Genomic DNA, 24,535 nt, shown 5'->3' with positions numbered 1-24,535 from the left:
AAATGCCAGAAGATGTGTTAGAGATGTGCATCTGCTTAATTTAAATTTTTAAAATGTTACCTAGAGGTGCATTTTTCCATCATTTTCTAGGCAATTTAGCAACTTGCCAGACTTAGTGGCGTGGTCTCGCTTGCTAGAGGAAGAAGTTGGGTGGTAGGAGAGTTAGACCAGCCCCAGTGTGTGGTGTATATTTGGTTAGTGCCTTGCCTGCAGAGTAAAGTGCTGCAGGATGCTGGGCCAGTCAGTTCCCTCTGGCATCTCATAACCCTTGGGCCTGACTTGAGGGCTTTCCCCTTGCTTATCAAGGCTTGTCAGAAATTGTAAGAATGGGATTGTCATTTTGAATTTTAAAATTTAAATGGTATTTTTTGGTAGTTATTTTTATGGATCGGTGACTTAAGGAATTGCATCATCATGCAGTTGTGTTGATGCCCCCACGCCTGCTGAACTTGTCACTTGGTCTCTGTCTTTTGACCCTTCCTTTCTTCTCTGTTCCTAGAAGACTCATGAGCATATAAAAAGTATATGGCTTCTTTAAAATGTTTGGTTATATAGTGAGGTTTGAGACTTTCTGTTCATTTGGCTTGGGTGGGTTTTTACTGGTTTGTGGAGTATTTCCCTAAGTCATATCTCAGACATACCCTCTCAGTCTTACCTAAATAATTTTTTTGATCTTTGAAGTAGGTGGTTTTTTAAAAAAATGTAGTTTTCATTATATTTGTGTAAGGAAAAGACCAAACATCAAAGGACTGAAAAGGCATCTGAGGTGGTGTTCAGGGATTTTTTTTCAAATACATCCAGACGTGAATTTGCTTGGGTTACTTGGTTGGTGTTGCAAAAAGAAAAACATCTCTTTAATTTTCAGTGTGATCCTTAGAGTTTCTTTCTGTAAAATTCTTGATGAACAAGTTTCACAATACAGGCAGGTTCTGTAATGTACAAAATGTGGTACCAACAGCTTTACCTTCTTTAGGGTAGGGTTGTCTTTAAGCACAGAAAGAAGAAATGGGATCTTGTTTGTTGAGAAGGAGTTGTTCCATTTTCCTGTGAAGGCAATAAGCACTGTGGCAGTCTGAAGTGTAGGCTGTGCTGTGCTTCCACATCTTGTGCAGAGGTCCTCTGAAGTAAGCTGGGGTGCTGTGTGAAGCTGGTTATACAACATGTTCAGAAAACATGTTTTTGAGCTACATTCTATTTTCAGAAAAGCTTTTAACTTTTTTGTGATGGAGAAGTGGCAGGAGTGCCAGAGCTATGCTCTGCTGCAGCTTGGCTGGAGGATAAGGACCCTGAGGTCAGTGGCATTAAGGGCTCTTGGAGCAATCAATTACCCTTAACGAAGGTGATAGGATAAAAGCTCTGGAATTGCTCCTGAGGGCCTGGTCCTACTTGTGCTTATGTTCCTGTAACACAATCTCCACTGTGCAAAAAATGAGCAGATCGTGTCTAGGAAGTAGTTGTTCTGTGTATTATGTACCTTTGAAAACTTCATCCAAGTCCTGCAATTCCATTGCTGCAGCTGTTGAAGAAATAGCCTCTGCTTTCCTGTGGCTGCTCAGTGTGTTTTGTGGGTTTTTGCCCCATTTTGTGCAGTTCTGGGAAGGATTGTGGAGCAGTGACTGCTAGCCAGTCCAAGATGTCAATTCCTGGCCACAAACTTGGGAGCACTGCCAGACAGTGGCCAGTGGTGTGGCAGCGTTCTGCTTGCGTGAGCTTTCACATGGAAATGAGAGCTGTGAGCTGACCCTTCTGTTTGTCCAGCTTCTCTTTATTGAATGTTTCTTCCCTTTTAGCTTCCCACTTTGTTGTCATGGCCTTGCCTAAAAAAGCTGTGTCCAGCTTCCTTTGAGGTTCAGTGTCTGCTCAGTAATGAAGGCAGGGTGATGTCTGACCTCTAGACCAGGTGTCATTTATGCTTCTCCCTCACTGAGGACCCAGCCTGTCAAACTGTGACAAGTATGGCTTCTGCACTTCTGTATCTGAGCAGCAGCAATATGGAATGCTTACTTACAGATTTTACTTGAAAAGCTTGTTGCTGTTGCCTCTCTTTGTTATTTCTTTCATAATTTATTGTGGTATAAATCCATATACAAAAATCCTTTGCTACTGGAAGGGCAGTGTAGTGTCTTGCTAGTTTATGCCAGTATTATTCATCTGCTGAAATCCATGTACAAAAATACTGTGTCTGATGTTACTTCCTGTCAAGGCAGTTTTCTCTCATCTCTGGACTGTCTACGAAGTTTTTCATGCTTATTCCCATAGCACTGCTTTCACTCAGTAGGTGCTCTGGAATGGTTGTGCATTAAAAAAAAAGTAAAAACTCTTTGACATACTTATATAAACATTGGCAGATATATTTTAAAAACAAATATTGGATCAGTTCCTCTTTTATTTTCTTGTCAACGCCTCCGTTCAATAATTGGCCCTGGAAGAGCTGTGAATGGCTTAATTAACAGCCGGAGCAGAGTTGTGGGAGGCAGGTGTTTGGATTGTGTAGGAAGGAGTCTGCTGATAAGAGTCAGTATTAGAGGGCAAACACAAAACTTTGATCTGTGCTATTGGCAGATAAAGATTTTTGGGTTCATTTTTTTCGACATATTAGAGTATATGGAGATGATCCAAAGGTGTACATTTGTATGAAATTATTTGCAACTTTTTTTTGTATCTTATCTTTTAATTTAGAAATAAAATTACTTCAGGTACAATTTTGATTAGTTTTTAAAAATCAAACAAAAATGTAGCATGTATGTGAGACATCTAGTTAGATGATATGGGAGTAATAAGTGCAGTATTCTTTTTTCCCCTTCTGTTTATAATACATCTGGTCTTTACAGCTTTTATAGTGATCATTGATCAAGTATTAATACCCTCTTCTTGTCATAAAACTCCAAAGCCAAGGAAGGCATGATAGTCTTTCCTAGGCTTACCTTTATTTGAATAAGGAATACCCCGTATTATAAGAGACTGCTTTGATCTAGCTTGCACAAACTAGATAGGCTCTTTTTTCAGGGAAATGTGAGTAAGAAGGGAAGCTGACCTGAAGTGCTCTCTGGGTTACAGTAGGGTATTTTGTGACATGCAGGAAATATTTCCAACTTAAATGTATGTGCAGAGATAATGAGCTTATTCTATAATGAATTAATGCATATGTGCCCTGTATAGTTGTCAGTATATTAAATTTATTAACTTAAATGTGTTATTGAGGTGTTAAGTCTTAACACTAGTTTAATTAGTAATATTTTATTTTATTCCTTTTTAATAGAGATCCTCGACCAACCAACCAACGTGTCAACAAGCATGTAAATAATGATACCTATCTTCGGGTTCAAAACCTGACCATCTTGATCAGAAACATTAAGACTTATTATCAGGTGAGATTTCTGCTCTCTGCTCATTTATCTATGGTGATTGCTGTACTGTTTTAGCTAGTGCAAGGGCTGGGGGCTCAAAGCAGCTTGCTACAGGAAATGGAGAGGAAACTGTGTTTGTGTAAAAGTACTTTCAGAAAATGACAGTATGGTTATCTTCTCCATCTATTCCTCATGGCCAGAGGCTGCTACGTTGCTGTCCTCAAAGACTCTCATTGCATTTGGACTTGCATGTACTAAAAGGGCTATTTCGTGGTAGGGTTGTGTATGTGAAGGGGTTTGCTGTAATGGAAGTAGTGTTTCTAGGTACAAGGCTTTTTAAAAACAGGAAACCTTTTCTTAAAAGGGGCTACTGGAAAATAAAATCTTGAAGAATAAATGTTCTTAACACTAGAATATAAACCTTAAATTGATGGGAAAAACAAATCTCTGCTTAGCTTGAAGGTAGACTTCTTAAACTCTGTACTTTGGTGTTCAAAGTTGTTTGTTCAGAACTCCTCTAGGAGAGAAGTGCAGGAATGACTGGAGTCTCATATTGCACTTGTTGGGTGTCATTCTTGAACTGTCAGTTTTCCTCTACTGTAACAGTGCTCCCCTAAAACCAGGGTGATGACTGCTGAGCCTTTTGCAGTTACGAGCATGTTGGCTGCTGCTGCTGGAGAGCCATAGCATGAACTCAGTTTCTCTAAATAGAATTTCTGTTGCACACTGTTGTGTGTACTTGGACTTCTTAATGAGGAGGTAACTGTTCTGCTGTTTCCTTCTACACATCTTTTGCCAGATTTGAAGGCTGTGCAGTATATAAACCAGGCTGAAACCACTTAGGATTGTTAAAATGCTTCTGTCTCAACATAATGAACAAGCCAGCTAAATTGTAGGAGTTAATGTCAGTGTGTTTGCCCTGGACACTTCATCTTTTCTGTATATAGAGAAGAGACTGTGTATTTGTTTTGTCTTCAAAATGCAGAAGAGGAGCAATGCCTTTCCATGCCATTCTCTTCCAAAGCTTGCCTACTGCTCTTCCATGTGATTGCCACGTCTCTGCTCCTGGACTTGCTTAGGGAAGCTTGAAACAGAGGCACTCGTGAAAATGACAAAGTCAGATGGGCTGTGTGACTCATCTGTGCAAGTTCCAGCAGCCTGCTAGGAGAACAAAGTAACTCAGGTTTGAGATGATATAGGGGAGGGTATAGTGTATTTCTGAAGATAACTGATCTGTTTCTGTTGTGAAGATCTGGAGATGCTGAATGCAATGTGATGTCATTCCTGAGGCTTGTGATTTCTAAGGGGAAATTCCATTTGGTCATAACCAGAGGCTGAAGTTTTGGGTTTAGTGGGCTGGTTTTTTGTTTTGTCTTGTTGCTGTTTGTTTCTGTAACTCAGTAAGTAGTTGAAATGTATATGGAGTCTACAAGAGAGACTAGTCCGACTGTTCCTTTTCCTTGCAACCACAAGATGTACTGTCTGAGAGTCTGGTCCTTCACATGTTGAAACTTCCATTAATTAGCTTTTTTAAAATTTTTTTTATATATTTTTTTCTTCTTTCTTGAAGCTGATACTGACCTCTTTTAAAAGTACTTGGAGCAAGATCAGAGTCAGGAAAAAAGTGATTCAGAGTCATGTGTTATGTTGCTTGTTGACCTAGCTGTTGAGCTAATCCAATAAAGCTAGCAACAACTAAAATAGGTTAAGACACAGAATTTTCAATGGGAAACAGCAGCTAAGGCTTGCAGTAGCAGCTGTAGCAAAGATGTTCCTATTGTAGCCCAGAAATTAAATACTGTGAAACTTGCTGCCTGAGGACTATATATGCTGTATGTAAATAAAGCAGTCTCGAGAGCTCATCAGTCTTTGCATTTGGTCCTGAAAAGGTAATTACAACAGAGTTTAAAATAACTTTTTTTTGTGGTAATAACATTATATAAGAAACTTATTTTTCCTTGACACCATCATATCTTCAGGGCAAATACAAGGTCTTGATGCTAATCTGAGATTCCCTTTCATGTGGTATGTGCAGCCTTCAACTCCATAGTCTGGGGGTAGTTGAGGCCATCTATGCTGTAACTGAGCTCTGTGTGAGATTGATGTGGAGTATAATGTTGCATCTGTACTCATGTCTCTGTTAGATGTTTGGAGGTTTTCTTGTCATTTAGTGTGAGATTTAAGTAGGTTTTACTACGGTGTTTTTTAACATGCAACAAAATAGATGCTTTAATATATTAAATATTCTTAATAATTAAATATTGTTAGGCTACCTCTCTCCTCGATGTTAGAAATTTTTTAAATAGGCTGAAGTTTTGGGCATTGTTTAATGAAGGAGTATAAGTACATTAACTTAAGTTAAAGTGAGGATAGTGTCTTACTGACTGAAAACATGTTTGCAGACTGTGAGGGGAAAATTCCTGACAAACAATAGGAACATAAATTTTCTGCTTGCTCAAGAGAAACAAAAGGTCCTAAAAACACTATATTGGCCTTGATGTTTTGCATTCCTCTTTGCTTAATGGGCCAAAATCAAGTTTACAGCATAATGCTGAATTTGGTAGACCAGATCATCTAGAATGAAGCTGCATTTTCCTCATTCTTTTTTTGAAGGACGTTGGTAGGTATGAAAGCATACTTGCCTTTCTCTGTACTGGGCAGGGGCAATCAAGAGTGTGACATAAATTCATGGTACTGTAGACAGTATCTGAGGAAGGTGATGTAAGTGCCTACTAAAATTAATGCTGTTATCCAGAAGGTACTTGACATTTCAGATCATGTAATTGTCTGGTCTGCCTGTATCTAATATCAGATTTCTCGTATATCTGTATAGCTGATCTCTTCATTAAAGCAAAATTCTCATTAATATAGACAATGCTACTTCAGAAAACAACAGGTCTGATCCAGAAGCACAATTCCAAGTATTACAGTGTTGGTGCTTTCCTTATCTCATAAGCTGAGGGTTTCTGCAGGAGATAAGTATGAGCAAGCCAGGTTATTGATGGAATTTGGGTTTGATTTGGGCTTTAAAGATTATTCCCTGTTTGTGCTTTACCAGACATAATATGGGAGGGGTAAGTGCAGTGAAGAGGCCTTTTTTCTATTTGGAGAACCTCTACTGAATTTTTCATTCACTATTTTCTGAAGAGTTGCCATCTTGCAACTTTTGACTGCATAAGACTTGACTGCTGGTAGCTACTAAGAAAAACAGTGTCAAGCCTCTTAAAACAGAGGACAACACTGTTTGCTGCTGACTTTGGTAGTTTTAATTTATTTGTTGGCTAGGTAATAATTGTTACAAGTGGTACCATGAAATGTCTTGGCATTGCCCATTCTCTCAACAGTTGTACCTTTGCAGGTTTTACTGACTTGAGAGGGCCCCTCTTTTGAAACTGAGCATATGACTCATCTTGATGTGGTATTTTATGAGCATTCAAGATAATATAATTAATTGCATTTAATAATGGTTATACTACTGGTTCACTAGAGAAATGGCTGATCATAAAACTTCTGGAATTGGTGCCATATCTTGGAAAAGGCTGAACACAGCAGAAAGTTTTCTTTGCTCATAGTGTGAATTTCTTTGCTCATCATGTGACTGTTCTTGCTCTGACTGAATTCCAATGCTTGTCTGTCTTTAAACTGAAAGAAGATGCAAGATTGCTAGAAAATCTGAAGGGTATTAACCTTTCCCTTTGCTGTGGTGTGGAGAATACATAAATCCTGTAGGTACTGCTACTTGAAGATTGCATGTAAGAGCAGCACCTGGTAACTACAACGATGGGATAATATGCTCCTACCTGTAGAGTTTTGGAAGAAGCCTAAGGCAGGCTGGCAGGGGAAGCTTGAGCTGATTTTACTGTGCTTCCGCTGCTCAATCTTTGGGTTTAGTGTTTTTTCTAAGGAACTAAAAATCACTTTCATACCAGTTAATAAAAGGGAGTTTTAAAAAGAGTCTATTTTGAAAACAACTAGTTTCCTAACCTTCAAAAATGTCAGTAATCACTCCAACAATATTGCACTCTCAAGCAAAAATTCCTTGCATTTACATGGAAAACGATGCTGACAGAAGAAAATGTGATCATCCCTTGGCTATGCCTGGGTGGGTATTATGGTCACATCTGGAGTATGTGGATGAGAAATGCTGTTGGAAGAAATGCTACAGTGTGGTCATGGCTGTATTTTTGTTGCCTCTATTTCCTGCAGTTGTAGTTGTTAAATACCTTGCAGATTACCTTGTGTTTCTAAAAGGTTGCAAATATATCTTAATTAAAAATAAAAGTTGTACTGAGACATGATGCTAGAAAGAGTTGTGACTGTGTGGCATGGGCAACTTCAGTAAGAAACTCATAAAACCCTTAATGTTCTCATTAAAGTGAGGTGGGTAGGTGAAGGGGAAGCAATTCACTGAACATTTAGAGACTATAGTGCCACATGTCCTGTTGTCCCCATCTTAATCACTTAGCTGGGCCCAGAGATCATGGAAGGCAAGGATGTCTTACTTTTAAGGCATATTTCTTCAGACTTGTGTCCTCCTTCTACTTTGCTACTCTACACTTGTGTAAAGCAAGTACAAGCAGCAGAGTTTTTATCAGGTATGTTAAAGGATGTTAGCTGCCTGTGAGTTTCTGAGGCTGTTTATAACCTCTGGAATAGAGATAGGTTTGTTTTAGGCTGAGACAAATGCTGTTTTTCCCTGTGGATCAGCAAAGGTCTTGCAATGCCAGTAGCTTCCAAATCAGTAAGCAACTCCCACTTCTGTAGTTGAAGCACTGAGTTAGGTTTAGTTCACTTAACTGAACTGCAAAGAGGAATTCAAACTTGGAGCTCCAGATTTGGGCACAGCTTAGGGACTGGCAACTGTACTCTATAAAGCTATAAATAAAGCTCTGGAAGTAGCAGTGTTGTCTTGTGTGAGCTGGCTTCTTTCCCTACTAGGCAGGCTATTTCTAGTAATCTAGTCCTTAGCAAAGTAAACAGCAAAATGCTAGAAATGCACATAAATGCATGCACCCTGAAGTCAAAAAAGTATTTTTCTCTTCTTAGGGAGAAAGTTTGTACCCCCAGTGGCCTACTGAAATAAGGTAAAACTGAGCTTCCTTTTGCTACCTTTGTCAATTTGATGGGTTAAGCTATACTGTACCTGAGTGACCACTTGCTTTTGATTCCTGTTCCCTAGGAACAGATTGGCTTAGGGACAACCTTTCTTCATCTTGAGTTTTAAATTCCCAAATTATTAACTGAGAGTGTCAGCTTTCTCACAAACGAGGTATTCAAAGCTTCAACAGAAAGTCCTTTTAATTCAAATGCTTTGCTGATCTCATGCACTCTTAAGTGCAGTTTTCTCCCTGTTCTCTACAGTTGAGTGGGCTGTATTCAGAGTCTCCAAAGTTTTCTGCATTGGCAATTGTACTGTTGCACCTACCAGAGGTAGTGTGCACATTCTTGTGGCCTGAAGTTACAGCTGCACAAAGCAACACAAGTGAACAGCCATGAAGCCTGTTTTTCACAAGTCTACAATAAATAAACTCCTGTGACAGTTATTTGTAAGGTGCTGTTGTAGGGATGGTCTGTGTTTCAGTAAGGCAGTGGGCCTTTCAGGACTTGAGATTCTGCTACTGGCACAACCTGGAGTAGAGCCTTATTAGATGTGTATTTGCTTCCACTTCTGTTCTTCATTTGGCTTCTAGTTAGTATAAACTTGCTACAGGCACAGACTGTCTATATGTATTTATGCAGTACTTAGTTTAATGAAGCTTTCTTGGTTCTACAGTGGAAAAAAATATTTTGAATTAGGTTTTCTCTTCTGCAGGAGCATGATCATGTGACATGAAGGTTGCATGTAAGACTGGTATTGTCCACAGTGAATTGTGAAGACATTTGCTTACTGTAGTGCAGGGTGCAGGGCAAGAATATGACTGATCTTGGTGCAGCCATTCTGGGAAATGCTGAACCAGTGATGTTAAGTCTTCGATTTAATTCTTCAGCTGAAAATGCTCCTGCAGTGGAACAAACACAAGAATAAAAAATCATGGTAATTTTGTATAGGTCCTGTTATCAGGAATTTCAATGGGAAAGAGACAGCCAGGTGACTCATCACTAGCAGCCAGACTGTCTGATGCTTTGTTAGTGAAAATTGTCTTGATCATTTCCAGAAGAACTGAATAAACATTTCTGCTTCAGAGTTGAAATAAGTTTCTGCAGAGGTCAGTTTTCAAAGTGTTCCCAGGCTGGTGAGAGGTACCACTCCCAGTGACTTAGTAGCATGCTGTTGGACACCTGATTGAGTTTACTGGCTGTGATTCTAGGATGTACATTGGCTGATAGATTGAATTCAATCTGGAAGTTTAAGGGAGGAGTAATTTTAGAGACATGTTTGTGTTTTGGTTTTTTTTTCTCTTGTGGCTCTATGTGTGTTTAATACACAATGAAATAGTGACCTCAAACAGATGCAAGAGAAAGGGTTGATTTTTAAAAACTTTTTTCCTGGGGCTAGAATATGAGAAAGGTTGGAGTAGTCTGACATATGTCTGCAGTCTTGTCTTTGTTTTGCTTAATAGGCTAGAGGGGTGCAAATATATTGTGCAGATAAATAAAGAAACTGAGCCAAGGAAAGAGAGGAGCAGTGTCCTAAATAAAATACAGTGGCAGATGGGGGTGACCTGTAAATTTTTACAGTATGGAATAGCTGTTTGGTTCCCACATAACATCATTTACTTAACCTCTGACATGTTAACTGAGAGCAATTCTTGGGATGTCTGAACTGCAGAAGAATCCACGGTGTCCTTAGCGACCTTTATATGGTTTTAAAGAGAGTAATGTGAGAGTGTGTGTGACTTTCCTTAACAAAAGCCAAGACCTGATGTTAATCTCCTTGACTGTTGCTGTTATTACCAATGCTAAAGCCACAGAGTATTTCAGTCCTCTACTACATATGTATATTTGGGTATTAGGTTTGAGATATAAGTTGTTATTCAGACAGCCATGTTCAGTCCTGCTGGCTCAGTTTTGGGCAAATGTTCTATTTTTGTCAGCTGAAATTTTGCAAAGGGGTGAATTAAGTTTTGAAGAGTCTACCAATTTTGGGTGGGTTAGAAAACAGCCTGCATGCCACTTACAGCTGAAAATAACTTTGAGGTTATTTTTTTGCTAAAAGATAATAAAAAATGAAAGCTAAAGATGGCTTTATTGCCTGTGTCTTTAATAAGTTCCATGTCATTTAGTACTTTTCATTAAGTCTTTAAAGAGAGGAGATTAGTTCCACAAATGTATAAAGTATGATTGCCAACAGTCCCCTAATTGCATACCAGTTCCTAAAGCAAAAAAGCTTGTGCTTTTTAATGGCAGGTAATAAAGGAAAGTGATTTATATTCTTATTTTATTGGCAGTTGTGCCTGAAAAAGTGTTATTTAATCCAGTGTCACTTTGATTGGTGTTATTGTCACATTCTATATTGTAACGTGCAGGGTTTGATCCATAGTCTTGATCTCACACAACTCTGACTCCACATCAAGATTTGGTGTCCAGGCTTGCTCCAGGTAGTGATCTGTGGCCCTGTGGTGTGGAGCAAGCAGAGGTGTCTCTTTGTGCCTGTAGCTCAGCTGGCCTTTGCTTTCTGCTCAACAGCATCCTAGTTCAGCTTTTGATACAAAGCTCTTTAATGAACTTTCACCTTTTTTTACACTGCTCTTTTTAATGGCTTATTAGACCTGACAGCGATTCTCCCACAGTGCATTTTCATTTGAAACAAGTATTTGACATGTCTTTTAGAGCAGTGCTTCACTATCCTTTTGAAGGAGCATCAAGTTTCAGAATTGTGTAGGAGATCTTGGATCTAATGCAGAGTTTTATTTGCTTCTGAAAACTTTTGTGGTTTGTGTTGTAAAGGTGTGCTTGAGTTTGTTGACCTCCAGTACTTTTGGCAGACGTGAGTGCTCTTGGGTAAAGAAATGGGCATGAAAGTTGTGGAGACACCTGCCCTGGTTAAGGATGATGGGATTTTACCCTGCTGAGAAAGTCACAAACCTGGGGACAGGAGGGGTTTTAGTGTGCTAATTTCTTTGCTGAAGCCAACTCACAGGAAAGGATTTATTTCCTACTTTACATGTTGTATGGACTTTACACCAATGGAAATTAAGGAAGGTACCTGCTCATGAATGCACAGAAATTGAAATGCTATCACTTCCTCATGCATGCACACTTATTGGTTTTTAAGAGAAAGATTTATAAAATGAAAAAGGTCTAAAGAGCAAATAAAGCAGCAAATTAAAGTGTGTGCACATTGTACTTTGAATAAGCAGAATGACTTATTGAAATAGCTGTTTAGATGGGCTGTTAGAATAAGCTGTGTGAGCTTGTGCCTCTGTTTTCCATTATGATTAAGAGATGGAGTTGAAGGAGAGTTAAGTGTTTAAATTCTGCTAGGCCATCATATGGCCAGTAAAAGTGCATAAATAAAAATCTGCTCAGCAGACAGAAATGGCCTCTGTGGAGCTGCCACTGTGTGTTCTCGTTCATAATTAACATTATTAAAAGTTTCTAGATGTTTGTTTTTTAGACTTAGAATGGCATAATTTTGTGTGTGTTAGGTGATGAAAATAACAGTGATAGACATCTGCTCCTTTGGACCTGGTAGGAAAGGCTTGTCTTGTCACTAAGGAAAAGTATTGCATGAATTCAGTTTAATCATTTTCACAGGCAGGAAGATATTTGTTTAGTGGGTTATTAATATTTTTAAACTACAGTAGGTGATGCTCTTTCTTTAAAAGACTTGCTTTATTTATCCTGCATTAAAGAACTGACTTCAAAAACATCTAAGTTGTTTGCTTTATGTTTAAGAAGCAAAAGAAGATAAGTTTCCTGTGGACCCTTAGAGGTTTTGGGTGTCTTGGGTTTTTTTTTTCTTTTTTTAATGGTGCTCCTATCTGTAATATATCCACTGGAAAAGTATTTGCAAGTGAGTGGAACATTAAATTTGTATCACAGAAAGACCTGTTAGATGTGCAGTGTGTGTTATAGGAGGGGAGATTGGTGCTGAGTTTAATGCCTGGTTCATTTTGGATCAGCTGTGTTACAATAAACCTAAATGACTGGGGTCCCAAGGTAGGCATGAGTGCATTAACTGGTAGAAACTGGAAAGAGGTGAATTTCTTTCACATTTTTTTGATACTGTAGACAGAACTACTAAGTCTGTTAAAATGCTCATTTGTCAGGATAAAGTTTCTGAAGAAGCGGCTTCTCCCAAGAAGTAGTTACTCTAAATGTAGAATAAACATTACTTAAACCACCCCCCCCAAAAAAAAAAAAACAAACAAAAAAAAACAAGCATTAAATAAAAATCAGAAATTATAAACTCCAAGCAAAACCAACCAACCAAAACCCAACAAGAACAAAAAAATCAACAAAAACTGCAGTCCAAACCAGAAAATCCCTACAGCTAACCCCCTTCTAATTTGACTAGTAATCTGTTGTATTTAGTTGGAGTCTCTCAAGACTATGTAGTTACTTCAAAGCAAAACAATAATTCAACTACAACAAGTTGCCCCTTTAAGGTAATAAGTGTCTCAAGGTCACTTCTTCAATGGTGACATTTTCAAAAGCGAAAGAAAACCCCGGACAACCAAACCAGAAAAGCCTTAGTCTGTGTGTTCTGTGTTTTCCTGGATATGCAAAAGCTGTGTGTCAGTATTGCAAGCTTTCTCTTTGTTTTCAGAATTTGTGTCAAATACTTATCTGAACAGCATGTGGATGTATCTTTACAGTTTTACATGCAGAAGGAATGATTCTGTAGTAGAGGACCACAAAAGCTGCCATTATTAGAAGCCTTGCTTACACTTCAGTGCTCTGGCACTTAATCTAGCTCCCAGCTTCCAGTCATGCAGAAGAAACTAAACTAGAGTGCTCTAATTCTCAAACTTGGTTGAGCTGTCTCACATTTCTTCCAGTGGGCATTTCCTTTGTAGTCTGAGCCAAAATCTTGGAGAGGTGATTTTCATCCCCCTTTTTTCACTTAGCCCATTCTCTTTTTATAAGTTGCTAGGTCCAAATTCTGTGCAGTTGAGGGATTCAGATTTCAAATAATTTATTGTTGCTTGAAGACTTGTCTTCCCTTAGATGCAGCTGCAGTTTGGTCTTTTGTTTCCTAGAGTATTTCAGTTAACTTGCAGTTGTCCTCTCTTTGTATGGCATAGGACCTGATTTTAAGTGACATGGGCTTGATGGGCTAGAGGTGCTGAGCATCTTGCATAGCAGGGAATTCAAACAGTTTTGCTCTGATACCCTTGGATATTGTGACACCAGAACTGTCTGCCAGATCATGAGTTGTTTTTGTTCTTCTTGACATATTGCTAGCATATTGCAGCTTTTACCAGTGTCAAGGTATGTACCACACTTTATCAGTGCTTAGAGGTTTTGCAGTGTTTATGGGAGCCACTTGAGTATCTGCAGAAGATACATCAGCTTGCTTTCTCAGTCTTGAGCTTAGCAGGACCCCTAATTTTGGAGGCTTTGAGTGCTGTGCCAAACCTGTTGTAAGAGAGATGCACTCTGATGAGAGAGCTGAGTTGGCATGAGAGAGTAAAAAGCAGTTGCTTTTATAACCCAGTAAACTGCTGTGCTCTTCTAGTGCACAGACTTTGGAGTCAGGCTTACACTGTCAACCATTTGTAAAGGACAACTCATTTAAGGCTTCTTTTCAGTAGGCTCTTAAACAAGTAGAAATATACTTACAGCTAAGTCAATACAGAGTTAATACCAGTAACTCTTGAGGCTATAAAGGAATAATCTTAGAAACCAAATACATTAAAAAGCCCCAAACCCACATGCCACTTTGATCTTACTGATACTCGTGCAAGTCTTTCCCTTCAGGTTGCATTAATCTTAATTCCCCCAAGTGTTTCGTAAGTTACGAAAGTTAATGGTGAAGAGTGATTTATTTTTAGTTGGTTAAATGCCTTTGAATGGTGCTTAAAACACAAACAGGTTCCTGATTAGCTGTTTTTTTTTTTTCTGTAATAGGTAACATATAATTCCCAGTTTAAAACTTAAGCAGTAACTCAAGTAAAATACTTCAGCAGCTTCCACTAACTATATTTAATATGCAAAGGAGGTGAGAAGCAGACTGGCCTTCAGCACATCTGTTTTAAATAAGCTTTTCTATAATTTTGTGTGATAATTTTGAATCAGTGAATCTGGGATTTTAAGGCAGCTGTCTGACCAGTGTGCCAAAGGAGGTTATCAGGTCAACACTAGATTTAAGTCATTATAGTTGTGGGGGTTTTCTGTTCTGTGTGTGGGGTTTGTGTTCAGTGTGGAGTATTTGTTTGTTTTTGTTTTTAATATATAGTGATGCAATTTGAGTAGTTTGTGTAACTGTTGAAGAGGTGCTAAAAGATACATCTGCATAAGCAGATGCTGGGAAATACTCAGTCTTTGTTTTTCAACCCCAAAACAAAGCCATTTTAATAAAATCTCTCACATGCGCATAAGCTCTCCCCCCTCCCCCAACATATTTATAACAAAGGCTAATTTTCTGAGCTGTGGGTTTCATTGCATTCGTGTGTGTAGTTTTTGGAGTGGTGGTTGGTTTTTTTTCCCTTCTTTTCTTAAGAAAGAGTAAATGCATTCTGCTGGCGTATGCTGTGACCTTGCAGTTGATTCCCCATTTATCCTCTCTGGTGCCTGTGATGGGGAGTGTTTGACTGCCACAGAGTTCTTTTGTTGGGGCGTGTGCAGCCATTGTCTTTGCTTTGCTCACATAAGGAATGGGTCCTGCCTAAGCAGCTACCAACAAATTGTAAAAGGGACAAGCGTACAAGTTTGGAGATACACACCTTGAACTCCCTTCTCTCCAGAAATGGAGAATTCTGGTACTGTCAAGTTAGTCCAAGAGTTACAGTGAAGGGTGCTTGAGTGTAAAGAAAGAGATTAAACTGCAAAAATGTACTACTTAGTATTTCATGCTGGTCAGTTCAGATATGTTTGAGGTCTTTAATGTAACATTTGTTTAATATTTTAAACATCTGTTTGATTCTACAGCAACAAAATCTATGTATTAATACATAGGATGGGTTTTTAAACTATTTTAATGCACTGTAGTAATTTTGCATTCATTTTTGTCCTACTCCACTTTCAACTAGGACTAGAGTTTCTTAATTTTTTTAATAACTTGCCCCTTTCCTACCTTCTTAGCCATCAGATGGAAGTTTACTTGCCCCAAATGAAAGGTTTCAAGGCCACTTGGAAGAAAAGAGATAGTTTCACAAAACAAGAAATGGTGTTAAAGTACATCTGTGTAACTCAGGTGAGATAAGTTAAGAACATGAAATAAGTTAAGTGGAACAGTGGTCAGCGGAAAAGACCCCAGAATATCTGCACTCTAGATGTTGATAGATTTATCTTGGAGAAGAGGAAAGTCTGAGATACAATCCTGTTTACTGGATTTGAACTTTGAACTCTTTGCTTTATTGCCAGGTAGATCTGCTGCTATTGAGGGTGACTTTGAACTTGCTTAAAGCATGAATCTGAACAAAGTGAAATGTGCAGCTTCACAAATTCCTAGACCTTGCAGCACAAGCCTTTGTCAGATGAGTTTCAGGTTCTAAGGACTGGTTTTCTGTCTGTTGGGTGTGTTGTCACTGTGGTGGGCACAGTCTTTCCAGCTGGGCTCATGTGGGGTAGGGCACAAGACCTCAGGGAGTAGGGACCATGCCTGGAAGCAGAGACCCCTGGTGAGGTATAGGGAGCTCAGTTTGTATGTATTCCCTTGGAGTGCTGACACCCACCTGCCTCAAGAGACTGCAACTTTGCAATCGTGCAGTTCAAAAGGAAGTTCTCATTGAATAGGTCTTCCTTCCCCAAGTATGATGGTTAAGAATTGCAGCCGTGGGCAGCTGCTTGAAGAAAGGATTAAAAAAATAAGGCTCATGAGCCTCAGAGTTTATTAATCTCAAAATGATCTGTCCTGTTGGTATCTAGCTGGCTGGCATAAGGTATGTAATTTAATTTCTCCCTGTGTATGTGAAGAAGCATTCAAGTGTCATGATGGAAGTGTAGAGCTTTTTGGTTGGTGTTACAAGAAGTCTCCTAGAAGGGTTCTGGACAACTCCTAATCTTAAATTAGGAAAGGATTTTTAAATTTTTGTAATCTGTGATGCAAATAAGGCCTTAGGGAAGCTGTGTGTTTGTAAAAAGGCAAAATTTGGCTTTTAATGTTAATTGAGATCAGCTCACTGCACTTACTGCGAGAGAAGGGGGGTTTTTGCATTGTTAGTTTAAACACTCCCAGTTTGTTTAATCATGATTCTCTCTGTGTGATAAAGGCCCTTTTGAGTTCCACATATTTGGCACACACTGCTGTTGTATCAGAGAAATTATGAATGAAGTGTACTGGTTTCCTGGGAAGACATCGAAGTTTGGCTTAACAGAACAACCATACTGAGTAATGTGATACAATATTAAATATGCAGGAGCCTAAAATAATTCCTGTTTGCAGAGTGGGGACAAACTTTTTTTATTTTTTTAGCATATCATCAAAACAACTATTAAAATGGAAAAATAATAATTAAAAAAATTATTGTCCTTCCAAGGAACCAGCTAGAAGAGAGTAGAGTTTTACTAATGCCTCTCACCTTTTTAATGACAAGTCATTAATTTTTCTTTGATATTCAGAGCAAGTCTGTTCCAGTTCCCAAGACATAGGCTGTATGCCCTTGAGGAGTAAAGCAATTAAGAATTACAAGGAGTATTATGCATTGCAGAAATAAGCAACCTGCTGAAATAGTAACCTGCCATGTGTTCCTAAGTCTCTCTGTATGAATCAGGGCTTTAAAGTGGTGACTGATACATGAAGAATATGTCATCTTTGAGATGAACAAGACAGCTGCATTTGAGAGAAGGAACACATTTATTTTCATGTTCTGTAACACTGACCTTCCTTCATGTGAGGAGATTCAGGCTTGAGTAACTGCTTAAACTGCTGCCACAATCCTTGAGATAACATTGGTCTTCTGGTAAGACAAAACAAGCTACAGATTTAGCTCAACATACTTCATTATACTGTAGCTCTTATACCACAAACTCTCATTTCCTGACTATATTAGCTAACTGCCTGGCGTTCTTTCTGAGACTTCCTCCATTGCAGAAATAGGCCATTTAAACTTGTCTTGCTTTCTTGGCTGACTGGTCTCTGTAATGATTTCTCTAGCTTGCTCTCAGTTGGATAAGTAACCTGGTTCTTATGATGTTTTAATATACCCCATGGTATAGTAGTACTTCCTGGTATGGACTAGTGTCTCATTCTTGGCCACTGGATTTTACACAGACTGGTTTGGGAAGAGCTTGGGAATGCAATAATTCACTTTGAAGAACTGCTGTGGATCTGTGTTTCATGTCTGTCTGGACTCGGGAATTCAAACACTGTCTTGTGTATTAACCACTGAACTGCTGTCTTGCTCAATTATATACATGTGAGAAGCAGAACACTTGATGAGGCAGATGTGGAAACACATCAAAGTTTATTAAAACACACATAAACATTTAATAAAAAATTGCCTAGTGAAAAAAGTTAGTGTTAATTAAATAATTTGTGAGTATTAAGAGTTCAGAATTTAAAGTTCATGTTGCTTGGCTGCTAAATCTCACAAAAATAAATTATATGAGAGATCCAAAGAGCAACAACTTACACATCTGACTCTGTATAACTGAAATATTTTTAATCCATAATGAGGAGTGGTGTGTTACAAGGCAGTGGAAAGCACTTTGCATTGTGGGCATTCATAAAGAGGTGCTCATTAAAAATGCACTTTTAGTCACCACCTGTTATTTGTTTAATTTGATGCTTTTCTCCAGTGCTGTATTATTTTTGTCATCCTTCTTTTCCAAAGCATATTATTCATCACTTTGAACCATATGGCCAGAAATATATTCTGAACATCTGATTTCTGTACTGGCCATTCCCTGGGGGGAAACCCTTGTGTCCATGTTTATGACCAACCAGCAAAGCCTCTCCTGTCATCTTTTCACGAGCATTTCTTACTTTTTGCATACTAAAGATGCAATTAGGAGGTCCACAGCTGTGATGCTACAAGGCAACAAGGGGGTTGCACTTGATTAGGCAGAAAAGGCCTCTCTGCTCAAATTCATAAATAAAAAACAAGTATTAATGGGAACCAGGAGAGAGCTTTCTGCAGTTCCTGCGTCCTCCACTTCCCTTGCTGCTTCCCCATGGCTTTCCCATGGCAGCAGGCACGTGCTGAGGGGGGTGTGTGCAGCGAGGTGTGCAATGACCTGGCTGCTGCTTGCTATGGTAGCTTTTGCTCTTTCCTTGCCTGGGGTGACCCAAGGGTCTCTCCTGGCAAAATTTCACAAAAACTTGTAAAAGTTTGATTTCTCTGGACTGGTCTCACAAAAATCAGTATGAAAGATGCCTGTGGAATTGTTATAATTTGCTTTCCTTGTCTATAAATGTTCTGTAATGTACAAGCATAACTGGGGATAAAGAACCCCATTAAATGTGCTGCCGCCCTGCATTTCAGCACTCTGGCTTTATTGACTGTGCATATCTCCTCTGTTTGGAGATAAGATGTTGGCATGGCACTGTCTCCCACTTATCTTTTGTGATAGCAGTGTGTCTGGTAATGCTTGCATGAGTTGTGCACTCCGAGCAGGGCATGTGTGCAGTGTGCTACGGTGAATTTTCCCTTTAATGGAGGGCAAGGGAATGAATAGATGGCAAAGTGTCTTTTTCTTTCAGTCTGGTGTGAAATCTTGTATTTAACATGACTAGGGCAGGTTTCATTCTTATTCTTCTGGCCTGAACACATATCAAAAACCTGCCATACAACCTGGTGTAATCAGCAGTCTGCTCACAGGAGGCCCTAAGTTTGAAACAGCAGGAGTTTTGCAGCTTGGAGCTGAATGGTGTTGGCAGAGCTGTTTGAAGAAGTTTGCTTAGTTCCTGCCTGCATTGTGCTGAGCCAGTTTCAAAGGGCCTGTTGCCTCTACCTCGTGAGAATGACTTCCACTCAAAATTCACAAGGAATCATGTATCTATTAGTCTGAAATGCAGCAAATACTCTTTTTATTTTCACTTGTGCCTGTTTATGTGTTGCTGCTTAGAAAGTAATATCAGTGAATACAAATTTAGTTTGGGGAAAATCTGGTCTTTACTACTGTGTGTTCATGTTCAACTTAGCAGATATTCAGCATTTTTCTACTATCGAAAGAAATAGCATTGTTTGGAGATTCAAACTAAAATGCATTATTTTAGCACCCTGTCTTTACTGTGTAGCTTATTGTTGTGGAAATACAAACTTTTCATTATGCCGAGATTGAGAAGAACAGTGTATTTGGGTACTACAACTGAGTTTCCTGAGTACCTAGGCTTGTGTTAAGGTACTGTGTTATAACTGCTGGATTTCTTATTGCTTCCTCCAGGTGGTAAGCCTTTCTCCCTTTATAATTTGTGGAAGCTGCATGTTTTCTAAGAACTGTGAAGTAAGACCATTAGTTTGGATGCCCAGCTTCAAAATGCAGACTTCAAATTGCTCTAGCTTTGAAGAGCACACTTTTTTTTTTACAGTAACATTCTTCTTGTGGGTCACTGTGCCAGTTCCCATAGGGCTCCAGTTTCTGATCAGCCATTCATCACTGAACTAATGCATGATACTCTGAGACAAACAGGTTTGTCAGAGTAATTTGATGCCTCCTCCAAAGTATGTTTAAACAATGATGCAGAGCCATTTTAATAAGTTATGTGAAGAGCTGCTACTAAACCAGAAAAAGATAGTCCTTACTCCAGTATTTAACACCATTGTCATTCCAGGGTTTCCAGAGGAGCTTGCCTGGCTCCTTTTCATATTTTATAGTGGAACTCCTTGCCAATGTTTTGTACTTTACTGAGGTGAAGGGTATAAACACTGTAGATAAAATATTGCTTGTGCTACATTTTTCTGATTGTAGTGTTCCTTGAAATTTCATTGGAAGCTGCTTCTAGGAATCAGACTTCTTCCAGACCACCAAGGAGGTTCAGCATGCTTTGAGGGCTCTTAGGCTTAGGTCTGGTGCTTGGTAGATGCAGCAATAGTATAAACTGTTGTATAACCCGTATCTTCTGAAATAAGATTCTAATAATCTTTGTTTCTACAGAGCAACACAGCCCAGATGTGCTGGATGGGAGGTGTTGCTGTTCTTTGCAGCCTGAAGCTTGAGTTTCTCTTGCCTGGAGCAAGTTTTCTGGGGATTTACCCTCCCCTCCTGTGCTTCCAGCTGGTAATGTTGTGCTGCTGTTGTTTTGTGATCTGGTTGATAGGGAGCTCAAAGTCACTTGATACTTCATATTAGATTTCCCTCCATTATGTTGCTTAAATAATAAACCTGAGCTCTGCTGATGGAGGTAAGGGATATGAGCCATGTGTGAGGCAACTTGGAAATTGCTGAGAACCATACATGCCTGCCACCTTTGTGTGCCCTTCAAGGACCCTGAAAATTAAGTAGTATGATTGAAAAAGTGGCACTAGTAATAAAGAAGAGGGTTGGTAGTATGCATAGTTCTTCTTTTTCTACCTATAGCCAAGGCAGCTCCCTGTGTTTGGGGCCCTTGCTGACTTTGAGTCTTTTGTGACCATTTTTTAAGGTTTTCCTCAGTAAATACAAGGTCTTAAAAGTTGCTTTTTCTTTCAGCTATAAATGAGGCTATTGTCTGAACATACGATATATTGACATCCTCTCTCAGGAAAACACTAAACATCACAGTTTAGAAGGAAACTGTATTTTGTTGACATAAAAAAAGTCGGTGGTCAGGAGCCTGAAAACTGGCATAGTAGTGTTAGTAGTTAATTTATCCCAAATGTTATTAATAAAATAGTGACACAGCTTATGTCTGTTTCTCTCACAGATTGCATAAAGAGTGGATTTTCTAGGATGCAGCAGTATCCTTCACATTTTTTCTCTTATCGTGGGTATTTCCAGGGTGTTGTATGCATTCAGTGTGTGCTGTGACTACTGATCATTACTGATGAACAGAAGGATAAAATGAGGGGAAAAGTCTTATCGTAAAACAGAATCATTACTGAACTGAGTTTTCTGTATCAGAAGCTCACAATTGCTGCTTAACTCTGTGGAAGCCGGCTGCTAGGGCTGTAGTGAAAGAATACTTAAATTGAGATCTGTGCTATGAGGCTGCTGGGGCAGCAAGAAGGGTAAAGCCCTGCTGAGTTAATTAATGTTAACAGTTATGAGTTACCTGCAAGATTCACAGTAGATTACACAGATCGTATTAAGCGGGGTTAATCAGTCCTTTGAGATACTTAAAGAAGCACTGTTAAGAGCTGGCAAGACTGAAAGTTCTTCTCGACAGTGGTTGCATGTGCAAGTATGCATATTTGTGTGAATGCATGGCCTGGATTACCATTGATAAGTAAATTTTGCAAAGCAGCTGCCACACAAGGATATCGGCTATTTCCTGTTCTCTGTATAGGTGAAATTGTGGCTGCTGGTGGGACTTTTTTATCTATTTTTGGTCATAACTCTTTGTGAAATATTTCCCCTGCTGTGCAGTAAGGAGATCTTTGTTATCCTGTGATGTTAACTGCTCTTTGAATTCTGGACTCAGTGTGGCTTCATGGCTTTTCAGCATTGATTTTTAATGGCTTTCTCTTGCACATCTGTGAAATAGAATATAGGAGGTGAGTGGGGTTTGTATGTGTAGAGGGTGAATTCATCAGAAGGAAGAATTTTATAATTGCAGATGTAAAATCTAGGTTTACCACAGCACTTTGTGTTATAATTTTTCCTATGTGTTCTAAATGTGTGTGTTCATTTTTTTTAAAGGAAGTGTTATAGCAACTATTTTTTTATGTAAATTCTCAGACTCAAGGTAAATTGGATAACTGACCTGACCCTGAAAGATTAATGTTAAAATTTAACAAGTATACAACATGTCGCAGGTTTTTTTCCCCATCACTTTAGCAAACATTTCAGTGTTGTGTGTTTAGGAAGCCACCTTGTTGCTGTGTGGTGTGGGGTAAGACTCCTGGTGCTCTTGCTGCTGAACTGTGAGGACTCCAAATGATTGAATGTGGGGGACAGTCTTGCTTATAGCAAATCAGATGGGGCTTCCAGAAGGATTTTGTCTTACAGGTTTGAGTGGTTTTAATAATCCTGGAGAAATAGCAGAAACACATAGACACAAAACTCGGTATGTGTAGATAGGTATATGTATATCCATTTCTCGTTGGAGGACAGTATTTCTGTTACTGTGGGAGGCCCAGAAGGCAGGGTCAACAAGTGAACTTAGATGAGATGGGGATGGCACAGGAGAGGGGAAGTCCCCCAGTGTCCTGGGATGGAGGATGTCCTGGGGCTGCCCTGGTCCCCTCCTGGACCCGCTTGCTGTTTGGGTGGGTGCTGAGCACTCAGCATCGTGAAGCTCCATCGCCTTCTGTCCTGGAAGCTGCAGGCTGGCAGCTTACAAAGGGATGAGATGCCAGTGAGAGGTCTCTGTGGGGTGGGACTGAGGCCGAGGCTCTTCTGTCACGTACCCGGTGGCAACAAGTTGGGCAAATCAGGGAGGCTGTTCTTGGCAGCTTGACCTGGTGATTGCCTCTGGGTTGTGTCTGACCTGCTTTGCCGAGGTGCAAATTACTGGCAGTAAACTCTGAATAGCCGAGTGTCAGCTGCTAATAGCTGTGTCTCCTCTCCATAGGTACCTGTACCCCCCTCCGAGGGGGATGCAGCAGCTCTCCAGATGGAAAGGTTATTTGCCTTTGAAAACAAATGCACATAGAAAATCCAGAAAGGGAACGATGAGATCCCAGAGGCTATTTTGAGGACGTGGCTTCCTTTTCCGCCCTCTTCATTTTATTCACTGCCAGATTCTATGGTCGTCTTTCTTTTTCTGTCTCTTTTTTTTTTCTTTTTTTTTTTGTAACTGCAACTAATGCTGCAGTGCTAATGGTAAAACTGATGATTATCACAGTAAATGCTGGGAGTGTTTTCTTTCCCAAGGGTGCTTGGGTTACCTTGAGAAAATCAAATTTATTGCAGCTCCTCTACCTGTACAGTGCAAGAAGTGTTGATGGTCTTGAAAATTCCCTGCGTGTTCTTTGCCTGGGGCATTCTGCTAGCTCTAAAGAGAAACACTGCTGTATGTTTGTGCATGGGAGAACCATCTGATCTGAGTTTGAAGGTTCTCCCTTAAGAAAAACTTTGAAACTGTTGCTACAGTGGCAAAGCACCTGGAGAGGAATGTGTAGGTGTTTGTTGAACTTGTTCATATTGGGTAAATTAGATGATAGTGATAATGCAGTGATACACTGAAGTAATGATGTTGGATATAAATTCTGCTTCAGAGTAGTTGGAAAGCTCCTAACATTAACCTGCAATGATACCCGTTTAGAAGTTTTTTTGGGAGAATTTGGAGGGGGGGGGGGGCATGCCTGAACTGCAAGGACTCTCTGCATTATTTGTATTTAAGTTTTTAGTGCCCCTGGTTGGTAATGGGAGTTTACCTACAAGAGAGTATCAGGTGGTTGTAGCAGTAAGCACCTTACATAACCAAATGTTCAGCAAGTATGGATTCTTTTAGTTTTGTTTTAACCTGTGGACCATACCAGTAAAGCTTCTGTTCCCTCTACTTCCCCAATCACCTCATTTGTCCCCTAGCACCATAATGCTGGATCAGGCATCTTTGTAGGGTGGAACAGCCTGTTCCCTGTACTCTTTTTCAGGCCAGCTGAAAATTTTCCTCTTCTGTAAATCCAACATGGATTTTTTTGCATGGTAGTCTGTAAATGCCTCAAGGACCTCTCTTGCCCAGCTCTGTTCTCTGCTGCAGTTAGATAATAAGCTGATGGCATAGTGACTGTGTGCATGCTTCCTGAAACATTAATTTTCTGTCCAATACTAGGTTGTGTGTAAGCAGCCCAAACACGAGTTTCAAGCTTGTTGGAAACTCATGGTTAAAAATCTTTAGATTAACTTTTTGCAGTTGGTCAGTTTAAATTAAACTTAATTTTTTCCCCCCTCACATTTATAAACATGTTAGATAGAAAAAGTAGGATGAGTGCTGACACAACAGTTGCTCGCTTTTCTAACAGGTATTCCTCAAGCACTGTCACAACCCTTTTCTTTACTGGGAGAAAAAAATTGTTCTGGAAATACTATTCTTCCTGAGTTAGAGACAAATATTT

At 39.4% G+C, this 24,535-nt stretch overlaps 1 protein-coding gene across 1 annotated transcript in view; it reads left to right on the top strand.

Moving 5' to 3' along the window:
• Positions 1–24,535, top strand: part of CCDC88C (coiled-coil domain containing 88C) — a 94,628-nt gene that overhangs the window by 4,232 nt on the left and 65,861 nt on the right. The window contains exon 3 of the mRNA XM_062494494.1: positions 3,260–3,368. Within this exon, the coding sequence (XP_062350478.1) occupies positions 3,260–3,368 (109 nt within the window). The remainder of the gene's footprint in view (positions 1–3,259; positions 3,369–24,535) is intronic.

This window comes from Cinclus cinclus, chromosome 6 (genome assembly GCF_963662255.1).
Source record: "Cinclus cinclus chromosome 6, bCinCin1.1, whole genome shotgun sequence".
Taxonomy (NCBI): Eukaryota; Metazoa; Chordata; class Aves; order Passeriformes; family Cinclidae; genus Cinclus; species Cinclus cinclus.
Note: the sequence above shows the minus strand (reverse complement) of the source record. Positions and strands in the feature narration are given on the sequence as shown.